The sequence below is a fragment of the Salarias fasciatus genome, chromosome 2 (genome assembly GCF_902148845.1).
Source record: "Salarias fasciatus chromosome 2, fSalaFa1.1, whole genome shotgun sequence".
Classification (NCBI taxonomy): Eukaryota; Metazoa; Chordata; class Actinopteri; order Blenniiformes; family Blenniidae; genus Salarias; species Salarias fasciatus.
Window position 1 is genome coordinate 25,156,755 of NC_043746.1, and position 14,368 is coordinate 25,171,122.

The 14,368-nt window shown below is 44.5% G+C and overlaps 2 protein-coding genes across 2 annotated transcripts; one reads left to right on the forward strand and one right to left on the reverse strand.

The window, feature by feature from the left end:
* Positions 1–2,026: 2,026 nt before the first annotated feature.
* exosc3 (exosome component 3) lies at positions 2,027–3,770 on the forward strand. Its single transcript, XM_030105862.1, has 4 exons — positions 2,027–2,280; positions 2,361–2,510; positions 3,140–3,291; positions 3,391–3,770. The coding sequence occupies exons 1-4, from the start codon at positions 2,053–2,055 to the stop codon at positions 3,596–3,598; spliced, it is 738 nt and encodes a 245-aa protein (XP_029961722.1). The 5' UTR covers positions 2,027–2,052; the 3' UTR covers positions 3,599–3,770.
* Positions 3,771–3,944: 174 nt separating this feature from the next.
* Positions 3,945–11,096, reverse strand: b4galt1l (DP-Gal:betaGlcNAc beta 1,4- galactosyltransferase, polypeptide 1, like). The gene is made up of 6 exons (XM_030105851.1): positions 10,383–11,096; positions 9,399–9,634; positions 5,680–5,867; positions 5,066–5,188; positions 4,884–4,988; positions 3,945–4,756 (listed from the first exon to the last, which is right to left on the reverse strand). Exons 1-6 carry the CDS (start codon positions 10,666–10,668, stop codon positions 4,627–4,629), a joined length of 1,068 nt encoding a protein of 355 aa, XP_029961711.1. The 5' UTR covers positions 10,669–11,096; the 3' UTR covers positions 3,945–4,626.
* Between the last annotated feature and the right edge of the window lie 3,272 nt (positions 11,097–14,368).

Below are 14,368 nucleotides of genomic sequence, written 5' to 3' on the forward strand. Positions count from 1 at the left end.
GACAGACAGAGAAGACAGGAGGGAGAGAATCATGTAAGAAGCTCAGGGCAGCTCCCAGGAGTCTGAACCTAAAGCAGCTTAACGAGAAAATGCTCCAGGATGGCCTGAACAAGCCTTAACTGTAATCTTTATTAAAGAGAAACGTCTTAACCTAACTTTAAAAGACAAAACTGTGTTAGATTAGGCAGAATGGGTACCTAAAATGATTAAAAGAGCAGAGAGGACACATCCTGGAGGGAAAGTGACAGATGAGAAAATGACCTGTTAGTTCAAAACATAACTAAACCATCTGGGTTGTGTTCAACCATTTAAGACATATTGCTGTATTTAACAGCTGTATAACCAACTAGACATTTACACTAAACAACAACTTCCACTAAAGTTGTCCTTTTGGTTAGTCCAGAATGTTATCTAAACCTAAACTTGAGTGATTAAGAAAGTACAAGTAAGTGTTTCTGCCACTGCACAATAATTGGGACGAAATGATGTAGCTATGCCCAAATTAAAAAGGATTTTTTTTTTTATCAACCTGGTTTTTTTCTGATCTGTTATATTTAGACCATTACATAATATTGTGACTTCCTTCTTTTCTTTTATTTCACCATTCTGTGATATAATTTCCATTACTTCTCTCTCCTATCCTGTTGTTGTTTGTTCTATTTTCTTTGTCTTTACATAGAGAGTGAAAAAAGTCGGAGTCACATTCCTTGCTTGTCATACACAAACTTGGCCATAGCTGATTCTGATTGTGATTCCAATTATTTTTTTTAATATTTTATTTATAGCTTTTTCAATTTTAGATACACACAAAACAACACACACAAACAGAACACACATGAGATGCCAGTTCAACAAAACAAAAACGAAAAAAGCAATAACAGTAATAATAATAATAATGATAATGATAGCAAGTAAATAAATTATATATATATATATATACACATACATACATACATACATACACACACACATACACGCGCATATATATAGACATACATACATGCATACATACAAACATGCATATAGTATACATATATACACATATACGCACATATACATACATACATACACATTCACATGAGCAAATGTAGATATCCACACGTGGAAAATTAAAAAATAGATACCAAAGCCAGTCAGTTCAAGCCATATTCAGAGAGAGCAGAAGTCTACACCAGGAGACCAGGAGACCCCTGTGACTATAGGAGCAAGATCGGCGTGGGAGAATCGAAACCATAGAATCAAAACAAGATAATCAATTTCTGATTTGTGCAATGAAAGGACCCCAGATCTTATAAAACACAGGTTGGGCTCCAGCTCAACAGTAGCGTACTTCCTCAAGATAGATACAGGAAACCATATCATTTAACCACGTTTTGAAACAAGGGGGTGAGGGCGACTTCCACTCTCGCAATATGACACGTTTTGCAATAACCAGACCAAATGCAAGGGCCATTTGTGATGCTCTTGGAAAAGACAGGGTATGCTTAGAATGACCGAGAATCACCAGTAAACCATCAGGGAGCAGTTTTCTGTTGAATACATTACTGTAGAAATTGAAAACACTATCCCAAAAAATCCTAAGCGCAGGGCAGGCCCAGAAAAGATGACCAAGCGTCCCATCGGCAGACTTGCACCTATCACAGGTCGGAGATACGGTGGGAAATATGCTATTTAGCTTAGTCTTAGAGAAGTGGAGAATAACTTTAAATTGGATAAGTTGAAGTCTAGCGGTAATTGAGCAATCTTTCACAGTGCCTAAAGCACCATTCCAATTATTATCCTCTTTTTACTGACAGATTACAAATTAAATCAAAATCAGAACTCATGCAAAAATCAGTCCAAGACATCTCTGTGTAAACTGACTAAATTAAAGCATAATTGTTCATACAAACATGTTTGAACAATAACAGATTTGCTGTACAGTAAATACAAGTGCACGTGTGGAGGCAGTAATACCTCCGGTCCGTCGGGTGGCGCTGTGGGCGTTCCCTGCGTGTCACGTGGCTTTCTACCGGGTGTACGGCGACACGTGACAGCACGGAGGCAAGCGGGATGCAGGTTCCCGAGCTGCTGCAGCGGGTCGGTCAGGTCCTGCTACCGGGAGATGAGTTCCGCCTGGACCAGGAGGACAACATCTCTCTGACGGAGGTGAGCCGGCCGAGCCGCGCGGTGTGCGGCCCGGGCCTGAGGCGCAGCGGAGCCCGGCTGCTGGTGTGTAAGAGCGGCGTGCTGCGGCACAAGGCGCCCAACGTCTTCTGGATCGATTCCCAGCAGAAGAGGGTGAGTCAGTCTGCCTTGCCAGGTCCTCGAGTCTCTGCGGTGCGTCCAGGATGAGCGACGCGTGTCCCCTCTGTCCTCAGTACGTCCCCGCCAAGGGAGAGACGGTCATCGGTATCGTGACGGCGAAAGCCGGAGACATCTTCAAGGTGGACGTTGGAGGGAGCGAGCAGGCGTCCCTGTCCTACCTGGCCTTCGAGGGGGCGACCAAGAGGAACCGGCCCAACGTCCAGGTGAGACCCGGAGGGGGCGGGAGTGTGTGAGAGAGAGAGTTGCCCGAGGAATGTGCACGTGTTCCACGTTGTTCCAGCTTCTGTATGTGCGTGTACGTTCCAGATATTCCACCTCCAGTGTGTGTGTTCAGATGTTCTGCCTTGTGTGTGTGTGTGTGTGTGTGTGTGTGTGTGTGTGTGTGTGTGTGTGTGTGTGTGTGTGTGTGTGTATTTCAGTTGTTCCACATTCTGTATGTGTGTGTTCCAGATGTTTTCCTTTTTGTGTGTGTGGATGTGTGTGTTCCACCTTCTGTGTGTGTTCCAGATGTTCCACCTTCTGTGTCTGTTTCAGATATTCCACCTTCAGTGTGTGTGTTCAGATGTTCTGCCTTTTTTGTGTGTGTGTGTGTGTGTGTGTGTGTGTGTGTGTGTGTGTGTGTTCCAGATGTCCTCCCTCTTGTGTGTGTGGATGTGTGTGTTCCAGGTGTTCTACCTTCTGTGTGTGTATGTTCCACCTTCTCTGTGTGTGTGTGTATTTCAGTTGTTCCACATTCTGTATGAGTGTGTGTGTTCCAGATGTTCCACCCTCTGTGTGTGTGTGTGTGTGTTGCAGGTGTTCTACCTTCACTGTGTGTGTGTGTGTGTTTCAGGTGGGGGACCTGGTCTTTGCTCAGTTCGTAGTAGCCAATAAGGACATGGAGCCGGAGCTGGTGTGTATGGACAGTTCTGGCCGGGCTAACGGGATGGGGGTGTTTGGATCAGGAGGTCTGCTGTTCACCGTGTCTCTGGGCCTGGTCAGGAGGTACTGACCCTCTCCTCACCGAGTTTTCACCGTAGTCTTGTCCCGTGTACTGAAATTGTTTTCTGAAATGCATCTGCTCTGTCCCCCCGCCCCCGGCAGGCTGCTGTCCCCCCTCAGCGAGCTGCGGTCCGACCTGGAGCAGCTCTTCCCCTGCGAGCTGGTGGTGGGGATGAACGGCCGGCTGTGGGTTCGGTCCTGCAGCGTGCAGCAGACGCTCATCGTCGCCAACCTGCTGCAGAGCAGCGACTCCATGACGGCGCCGCAGAGGAAGGAGCTGTTCAGGAAGGTGCAGCAGGGGGCGCTGTAGAGCTCAGGATGTGAAGCGTGACACACACACACACACACACACACTTCACCACGTTTACCAGAGAAACGCCACTGATCCATGATGACTGGAGGCAAACACAATGTGTTTGTGGTTTCAGAGACATTGGAACTAATGAAATATTGTTTTTAAATAAAATTAGCAGTTTGTTTGACTAGCTGTCTTGTTTTTGGTTGTCTAACAGGTTTGACACTAATGGGTAATTCACCGTCTCTTTGTGTGTGAGGAGGAACGTGTTATAATTACTCTAATTGCCTCAATGACAATGTCAGTTTAGTTTGTCGGGGTTGGAGAATGAACAACAACTTCTGAGTCAAGGCTGAATTAAAATATTTGAGCTCTTTTATTGATAATCACATTAAGAGCACATTGACCAGTTTTACTGGTTGACTTTATAGAAGGCACATTACTGGTGACTGTTTCACAGAGCAAGAGAGATTTGGTCTGCAGACACACACACTCACACACAGTCTTAACACACACTCACTCTATATGTGGTCTTGGCTGATTCACAGGATCAAAAACATCTTTGGTACCAGCAGCTCTGACTGAGACTCCCCGGCCAATCAGAGACGGCGTACAGCTGCAGTCAAAACACCAATCAGAAACATCTCTCACATTCACAAACTCACCCGAACCGGTTCAGGTCAGATCTGGTTCTGGTTCCTCCACAGACTCTTGAATAAAATGACCTGATTGACTAAAAGTGTCAGAACCAGGACCAGGTCTGTGGCCCAGCCTCTGAAACACAGCCCCCTCCTCCCCCCCTCATTCAGCTCTGATTGTCTGATTTAAAAAATAAAAAAAGCTTGTTCAACAGCATCGTCGAGCAGCTGATTGGTTCCAGCCGACCAATCAGAGACAAGTCCCGAAGGCCACAAATAAAAACAGACCGTCGTCAGTCCAAGAGTGTGCAAAACAAGGAAAGAAGAGGAAACAGCAGAGAGGTCCAGGACAGCGTCTTAAAGCTTCAAGTGTTGAAGGTGTGGTCTGAGCGTGGCTCCGCCCCCTCAGGGCTTCCCCACATCCACGGTGATCATCGTGTACAGGTCCAGTTTCTCCTTCTCTATCACTTTATACGACAGAGAGTTGATCCCGTCTCTCATCATTGTCTCTCTGGTGTGAGCTATCCGGTCGAACCTGGAGCCAGAACCACAGCAGACCCATTTGAGAATCTTTCAGAATCGATCACTTTCTTCAGCTCGGATTAAAATATTGGGAGGTCTGTGTTCTATTAGAAAACACAGCTTTAACCTCAGTGTCTTACCTCTGTGGGTTGGGTTCGTTTTGCTTGTCTCTGCTATGGCGGATCATTCTGCATTTCCCAATGTCTCCAGTGGCTCTGGAGATGGACATTCCTTTCGATGCAAGTCTGAAAACACAAGAGTCCGTCGGTCAGGTGTGTTTGTGAGGCTGGCAGTCTGACTGACGGGGGTGTCACTGGGTTACCTGTTGTATATGTCGTCGTCCTCTCCTCCCCAGCCCCAGTAATTATTAGGAAACCCATTAATCTTCAGGTACTGCTCTTTGCTCATTGATGAGACCCCTCCAAAGTACTGGTTATACGGTAACCTGCAGGCCACACAAACAAACATAACTCATTTGTTGCTTTACTTCTGAGATAACAGAGTAAATATCAGGAGGCCACAATGCTCAAACATAAGACAATTTGCACAAAGTAGTAAGTTGTCATGTTAGCCAGTTCACAGCGAACTGTGTCTGTGTATAAACTGGTCTCCTGTGGCAGAGTGGGACGTTTCCACAGAAACAGGAAGTGGACATGTGGCAGTTCCAGCGATTCGGAACCTTGTAGTTCAGCTGCAGGTTTTTCCTGTTGGGACTCAGGGCTAGAAAACTGACAGCGTGAGCACTTTGAGGACAGGCAGGAAGCGTGTGTGTGTCTGCAGCTGCAGATTTCATCACATCTCCGTGCAAGAATCTCCTCCTGCAGCATGTGTGTGTTTGCTCTCTGCTCCGGCTCATCTCTTGGGACACCTCCATTACACGCCGATTATTCACGTTTATTCTCTCCAGCAGAAGCCCGCCCCTCCCTGGCGTCTGACCTGAAGCCAAACTTGTCCATGGACACCGACAGGTGCCGGGGCTGGTTGAAGCAGCGGTAGGTGTTGCGGTCGTCCATGGGGATGAGGTCCACGTCGCTGAAGACGAAGCAGTTGTAGTCGTACTCCTTCAGCGCCTCGGTGTAGCCCACGTTCAGCAGCTTCGCCCGGTTAAATATCTCGTCTCCGTCCTGAAACACAGACACGGTTTCACCCACTGAGCCGCCGCTCACGGCCAGACCTCCTGCTGTGGGGTGGATTCTCCGCTCCGCTGAGATCTGCTAGCTCTGCAACAACACCTCCCAGTTCAATTCGCACTGCACTCAGTCCCAAACTCTTTGGACTCATGTATGTACTATTACACTCTTTTCACAGACTGCCTAAACCAGGTTCATTAAAAAAAAATAAGTGTAAGTTAAGTTGTAAACATCTTAAAGGGTTAATGTGCACAAAGTTAGCACAAAGAGAAAAAGTCCACATGATGCAGATGCACTTTCTACACAGAGGAAGAAAAGAGGAAGCAGACAGATACAAGAGAAGAAGATAAAGAAGAAGCCCGTATTACCAGAGTGACCCGCCAGAACCAGCTGCCACTGGCCAACATCTGGAAGGAGGCGGGTCTCCTAGTCTCCGGCGACCACAGCCATTGGTCAGAAATGCCTGACATGCAGGAGGAGGAGGAGGGAGGCAGAGAGAGAGGCGGCGCTGAAGTGAAGGAGGAGGAAGAGGAGGAGGAAAATGATACGGACAAAGAGAAAGAACAACAGCTGTGAGTAAACAAAGAGCAGAAAAGTGAGAAACAGAGTTCAGTTTGTTAAACCACTGCATGCAGTTATACTACACACTCACACAACACACATAACCTGACCATCACATGACGTCAATATGTCCTTCACATGGTCACTGAAGGACAACAACATGTCCAACAAATCATCAGGACAGTTATAGGACCACAACATCACCATCGATCACATGGCGGCAACATATCAAACACGTGACAATAACATGTTCATACCGCCGGCACATTATGTCAACCACAGCAAACCAACGTAGTTCAGCTTGGTTAAATTTAAAACAGAAATAACTTCTTTTCTATCATAGTGAACTGTCTTTTCTTCATCACTGATCATATCACCAGTCTGTCTGGATCTATCTGCATGCACCGAGCACGCACACACCCCTGTCCCTCATCTGGGCAGATCCGTCTGCTGCATCATTCAAGGTGCATTTACCCTGTGGCATCCACTGTTTTTATTTTTACGATCACTTCGGCGGTTGCATTCAGCCCGACTCGGCTCCTGCTCCGTGGCTAAAATCAGATTTCGTTGTGAGTTGATCAGTTTGTGATTGGGTAAGAGCAATCTGCTCTCTTATCATCACACAGTTCCTGTTCCTGGTGATTTTTAGTTTGCTGAGTATTGTGGAAGTAGATCTTTTTTTTTTAAAGAACTTGTCATTTAGCTTAAGTAGGAGCTGTAGAGGTGGGCAGCCATTTGTTTTGTGATGGTTTGTTCATTTTTTGTGACCTCAGGGTTGACAAATCCCTATTTTAGCTTTTACTTTTCTTTGCAGGCTTGGTTGGGGTTGAGAGTGGTTTAATAGTTTTTTTCTCTGGTCCACACTGAAGCTTCTCTGCACCTATAATGCTCTACACTATGTACAGCATTTATATATCACTTGCTTTGCTGGTTTGATTAAGTCCCTGTGTTTTCCTTTATGGGGATTGTCTTCTGTGTGTGCTGCTGCAGTTTTTTGTATATTTGTTTGACATTTTTCTTTTTTTTGTACTGAGGAAGCTGCTGGACATGTTTGACAAGTATTTCTTGCTTTATTTGGATTGAGGAACTACCAGACACCCAGCATGTTATGATTTGTGACGCTGTTGGCATGAAGGATAACTTGGCACAGAAATGGCACCGGTCACTTACTCAGTTTCGATACAGCATACGATGAGACACCCGAAACTAGAAGATATTAATTTCAAGTAAGCCTTAAATTGGGTGTTTTTAATGTAGTTCAGTCATCTCTTATAGCCTATTTTACAGCTACTGAGCTTGATAAACTATTGTGGGAATGATATCCTTTGTTTCATGTTCTTTTTGTGTCTGTTTGTGTTTTTCTTTTTTTACTACAAAATCAAAATAACTTTGACCTGGATGAGTTTGTCCTCAGATAAGTGCGAAAAAGATCTGTTGTTTGAAAATGTCTCTTTGTTGGGATTAGTGCGCGCAAGTCGGAGTGGTTTTTACTGAAGGGCTTCATTTGCTTCATCCTGAATCTGAGAGTTCAGATCAGGAAGTGGGAACAGCAGCTGCCACGTCCATGCAGGTTTTAAGTAACCAGAGCAGAGGAGAGGAGAAGCCGCACAGACGGATCTGATCACCCTCTTACGGGTTGGTGCAGACGCACAGGATCTGAAACTGGCATCTCCATTTGCATGATGCGTAAGTTGAAACAAAGGCCTCAGGATCTCTTTAACCGGTGCTGGAAAGATCTTGTAAAAGGTGGAAATCATTCAAATACTTCAGTAACAGATCCTACAAATAATTTTCCCATTCTGTGTTCATCAGCTTTCACTCAGAAACACCTGATTTTAATCATTAAAACGATAATGACGTCAACCCAAAGTTGCGTCACATTTTTCTCCCAAGCAGAAAACATTGGTGTCGTCACCAAGGAAACATTTCAGATAAGACATTAAAAGAAAGAAAAAAGGTGTCTGTTTTTGGAAACTGCGGTCACTTTCTTTATTGTGCAGCTTATCACTCACTCTATTTGTCTCAATAAAGTGTCACGGTCCAAAGAGCTCAACTACTTGATAAAACCACCTATTGTATTTGTTCTATCATTCATACTACGGTGCTGGTAATTAACCTACATAATCCATTCATGTTGTTGCTCTAGATCTAGACTAAACTATAAAACTTGTGTTTTTAATTAAATCAAGATGTGCTTTACTTGGTAAACTCTGGCAGGACCATGGTGATGGACCCTCCAGAGCTTTATGCTTCAGTTTAATCCACCTCTTTACTTTGTCTGTCTGTTTAACCATTTACCTGAAAGTCTGTTTCCGTCTTTGAGTGAAGCCAAGTTTCAGACAAAGCAATAAATATAATCAATTCTCTGACTTAACCTTGCTGTTATATTGTTCACTATTGTAGTAATGACAGGTGTTATTATAGGAAAATAAGCTTGTCCGGCAATGTTTATTGTTCTTGGCAGGTTGTTTATTCATAAAGATGTCCATTTCTTCTAGCCTATTCTTTTCCTCAAGGAAAGTCTGCTTGTTGATTCTATCTGTAGGTATGATTAGGGCAGGTCTCCTGTTACCGTTTTTCTAAGGAAGGAAATGCTATGTTTCAATGTCAGTGTTGAAAAGAGACACGCATACCTTTGTTGACTCAGGTACCAGTTTCCAGTCACTGCCATGACAATGATTTATTATGCCCAACCCATAAAACTATATCACTTCCAACACATGAACGCACACATAAAGGGACCATGACACATCCACTGGGAAACTGTAATTGATCCAACACCTGTCCACATCAACGTCCATCCCGTCACGAGTTCCATCACAAATGTGACAATGGCCACAAATTGCAGAGGACACTGTGTGTGTTTAATCTCATCAGTCTGTCTGCAGAGGGAGCAGCCTGTTGCTGCAGGCCATATCAGCTGCCTGCCTTCCTGCACCACCTCCCACCCCCAACCCAGCCTACCTGGTTGATGACGTAGACCCCGTAATCCAGCTGCTGCCGCTGCAGGATGGGGTGCAGGTAGTACAGCCAGTACTTCAGGTGCTCTTCTCTCTTCCTGAACGGGATGATGATGGCGACCTTCTGCAGCGCCACGCAGTCCGACGGCCTGGAGCGCCCGCCCACCTCCACCCGCGGGTTATCCTTCTTCACCTTGTCCAGACTGACGGGCATGTTGAACTCGACCCGCAGAGGACCAACTGAGGACAAACGGCAGCAGGGGTGTAGAAGGGTGGGGGGGGGGGGGGGGGGGGGGGGGGGGGGGGGGGGGGGGGGGGGGGGGGGGGGCAATGTTAAATAGATAGAACACTACTTAAGGTGGGCTGCATGCCAAAAGGTCATTCCACCATACTGGATGCAGGGAGATAAAAAGGCAGAGATATTTGCACACACTGGTTTTATGTGTACATATTCTACTTTTGTGTAGTGATAGATTACAGCTCGTTATTCTAACCTCTGGCCCCTGAGTGGGGAAAAAAATGCTAGATAACACAGTAACCCAAGCAGCTGAATAGACAGGAGGAACAGGTCAGACCCACCTAGCAGGGTGGGTGGGTGTGTGTGAGGATAGTAAAACAAACAAAATGCAGAAAATAAACAAACAAAACGAACTCGTGCAGGACAAAGTACAAACACGTCACCCAACAGAGTGACTGCAAAGTAAGAAAAGTGCGCAGATTCCCTCAGAAACTCAAAACTGTGAGTAGTGCTAATGCGAAAAAATCGGTTCACTGAAACTGAAAATGTTTCTTGTTGTTTCCTTAAACGTCCCCTAAAGACTGAACAGTGTGATTTCTGAGCCCCTGTTCAGGCCATGGTTTTGTCCTGATGCGTTCCTGGTTCAGGTTTTAGCAAAGCCTTGGTTTATGTCTTACTACAGTTCAGATCGTGGATTTGATACAGTCCTGGTTCGGGTCTGGCCCGGCTCGGCTCGGCTCGGGGTCTTACCCAGCAGGGGGGACGTCTCGGGGCATTTCTTCAACTCCGGCGCCGCCTTCACCTCGGGGGTTTTGCGTTCCGGGGAGCCTTCGCCGGACTTCGCGTCCTTGTTTGCGGTTGTGGAGGCGCTCCTGTTGCTGTGGGACGACTGCTGGTTCTGGACAAAAGCGAAGCGGAGGTCCAGGGAGCGGACGTAGAAGACGACCGTGACAGAGATGTGGAGGAAGCACAGCAGCACCACCAGCTTACAGGTCCGGTGCAGGAGGTTGAAGTTCAAGGCGGTCTCCCCGGGCATGGTGACCGACTCAGCGGGACGCCAAAGCAGAGCGGTTCGTGACAGTTCTCCCCCGCGGACGGACCGTTAGCTGGGCTCCATCTGCGGCTGGAAACTTCCCAAAACTTTCTCGGTGCAAGAAACCGGGCCAGGAGTCCGCGGAGGTCTGAGCTCCGCCCCGCTCCGGCTGCTGGCTCTTCAAAGTAAGGGAAAGCTAATGGCTACGTCTTTAGCTGAGGCTCGGGAACGCCGTGTCTCCGCCCGCTAACTGGGCTAGAAAACAGGCCAAAAGGCGGCAGGCTTCCCGCGGCTCGGAGGGGATGGCCCGCGCCGGCCAGCGGCTCGCTTCTAACGGCTGAAACGAGACGCCCCGGGGTCGGAGCGGAGAGCCATAAAAGTTTCTACCCAACACGGAGACACCAATCTGTCAAGGAGACCAAACGATCCGTTACATCCCCGAGAACCGCCTTCACAATAAGACACCGGAAACAGAAAGATCGCCGGGATCCTTAAATTTCACACAGAGAAAGAAAGTCCCCTATCATCACACAGTTTAATTTATTGCAACTGACAATCACATATAAATGACCAGAAAAGCGATAGCCTTCCTTGAATATTGCCCACTGTAAGAAATATTCGTTTTTGTCATTATGCTAGAGCGTGTATATTTATTATATTTTATTTGTTATTGATGTTAGGGTGCTGACACAAAGCAATTTGCCATAAAGGATAAATGAAATTTTGTTCTAGATCCATCCATGCATTTTTAAATTTTTTTAATTTTTAATTTTTAATTTTTATTTACTGTTTCATCCCACTCAAGTTACAGATGACAGAAGAGCTTACTATTAATGAGGACAGGTTGCCCGATCCACAGAGACAACACTTACATTCACACCTAGGGGAAAACTCAGGGTTTACCAACTAACGTTGCATGCATATTTTTGGCCAGTGTGAGAACATGTAACACACACACACACACACACACACACACACACACACACACACACACACACACACACACACACACACACACACACACACAGAGAGAGAGAACTTTCAAGATCCACATAAAGGTCTGGCTGGTATTTGAGCCTAAGATTTTCTCACTGTGGGCGAGACTGTGGAGTTTCCTGTAAAGTTTTAAATTTTCTTCCCTTCTGACATTACTTTGCAAATGTATGAAAAGACAGTTTAACTAAAGTGTGTTTGTGTGTGTGTATGTGTGATGGGAACACCTTTTTTTCATTTGTCAGAATATATATTCAGTCAGAAAATAAAAATATTACATATTTTTCAAAGATTTGAAAGCTTCATCGTAGATAATATAAAACTTGTTATTCTTCTGCTGTCTGAAAACAACCTTTCACACACTTTCAGCACACATCCTTCCTTCGCGTCATTAGTTTTTTTTTAACCTAAAAACTTTTGTTTTGAAGGGGTATTGCCCAAGCTGATTCAGCTCTCAGAACGGAAGTGAGTAAAGCAGTTTCCGGTTCTGATGTCACAGCTACAATGAGCAGCCAGTGGGGAGTGTGTGGATGCTGAAATTTATTTTCCCTCTTTCTCACAGACCCCATTTCAAGCACACAAACAGAGCAACACAAGAGCATTAAACACAACAACATAAAAACAAAACAGCAACTTCAAAACCCAACAAGATCATACACAATATGGTAGATTGATTCTGTCTAGAAATGTTTAAAAGTTCTCTGCCTCGTGCAAAGGCAGGAAGTAAACAATAGCAGTAAGAAAAGGTCTGTAACATGATTTTTGAAACAATTAATGTTGATCAATTCCTGTAATTTCAGTGACTTTTGACGAGTGTTTCAGACAGCAGGAACACAGTACATAAATCTTCTTTTCTTAAACTCAATATGTGTTCTGGGAACAGACATAAACAGGAAGTCCAAAGAGCACAAACTTTATGCTGGATTTGATTTTAAAGTGAATGATAAGGGGAGCAGTCTAATAATTACTTGATAAATAAAGGAGTACCAATGGAGAGGCCTGCGAGTGGACAAAGACACTAATGGAATTATAGCAGCAACAAGTGTCTTTTTTCTCAGAAACAAACAAAAAACAGGATTTATTATTAAAATCAAAGCCTAATCTCATTTTTGTTTATTTTTTGGAATAGTTTTTAATATGGGGTCTGAAAGTCAAACCACCGTGACAGATGATGCTGAGGTGTTTCAAGGCATGATGAAGAGACTGTAACTCGTCTTTTTAAACAGGGTTGTCTTTTGTGATGGTTGATATTTCGTCTCGCTTTCTTTTTGAAATTCTGACACGTCTCTGGTTTCAGTCTCCCCAACCCCACCCCGACGTCTTCCACCTGTGTCTGAGTGTGACTGTCTTTGCCTGGCGGCTATTGGAACATATTGGCCGTCTTCTGTCTGTGTTTTATCTCTATAACACTCCCACGGCTGTCTGTATTCTACAGTTTTTTAACTTTCCAGCGACTCTCAGTTTTTTCCGCTATTCTTTTGGACCTTAATTTTGGTTTTCTTTCTTTGCTATTTTGAAATACAGTTTAGAATCAATTCAAGCGTGTCTGACAGACTGAAAGAGAGAAAGGGAGAGGACAGAAAAAGAGAGTAACAAGCAAAGAGACATAAATTCACTCGCTGCAGATTTCGTGGGGCAGAAGACTCAGATCACAAACTTCCAGGTCCTGAGAGATTAAATTCTTAAAAAGTCTTCACTGGTTCAAAATGCTGCAGCAAGAGTTCTGGCAAGAACCAGCCGAAGAGATCACATCAGCCCAATATTAGCTTTTCTTCCTTTTAAATCTAGAATACAATATAAAATCCTTCTCTCAACCTATAAAGCTCTCTGAACAACCAGGCCCCATCATATCTTAAAGAGCTGTTAGTCCCATACTGTCCCAGGAGAACTGCTTTGTTCTCAGAGAAATGGTCTGCTGGAGGTTATCTGGGTTCTGTAAAAGCAGAACATTAGGTAGGACTCGAGCCGTGATTGAAGGGTCTCTAACAGAACATCAATCACCGCTGATCCATTGATCTAATGAGAAAACCTGGACTCAGTGGGTGCAAACAGTTTCTAACTGGGCAACAATCAAAACAGCTGATCCATTGATTGAATTAGACAGGACAGACCCAGTTTGGGTGTAGGCAGTTTACTTAACCCCGGCCTCCTACCATGTGGAACCGCCGGCTCCCAGTTCTGCTTCACTTCTCTAATTTTTCATAACTATATGTCATTGACCATTGTTTCTCTGGTAGTCTATGTACTCTCTGTTTATACATGCAATGTATGTTGATACAAAAAATAAAGAATGTACCTGTGTCTGTCCTATTTCTTTCTCCTTCTGTCCCCTCACTCCAACCAGAATGGCAGAAAGCCGCCACCTCTGAGCCTGGTTCTGCAAAGGTGTCTTTAATTTTAAATAGGAGTTTTTTTCTTTACACAGTGGCTTATGCTTGCTCATGTGGATCTGTTGGGTTTTCTCTGTAAAAGGGTCTAGAAATGACTATATTGTAATTGGCACTTTATAAATAAAGCTGAATTTAATCAAATCAAATTGAATTGAATTGAACTGAACTGAACTGAATTGAATTGAATTGAATTGAATTGAATTGAATTGAATTGAATTCAAGAACTCAAAAAAATAACTGAGAAACACTATTAGTAATTTATTAGTTTATCTCAATGTTTAACTAAAATAACATAACATTTTAAAATATAAAAAAAACTT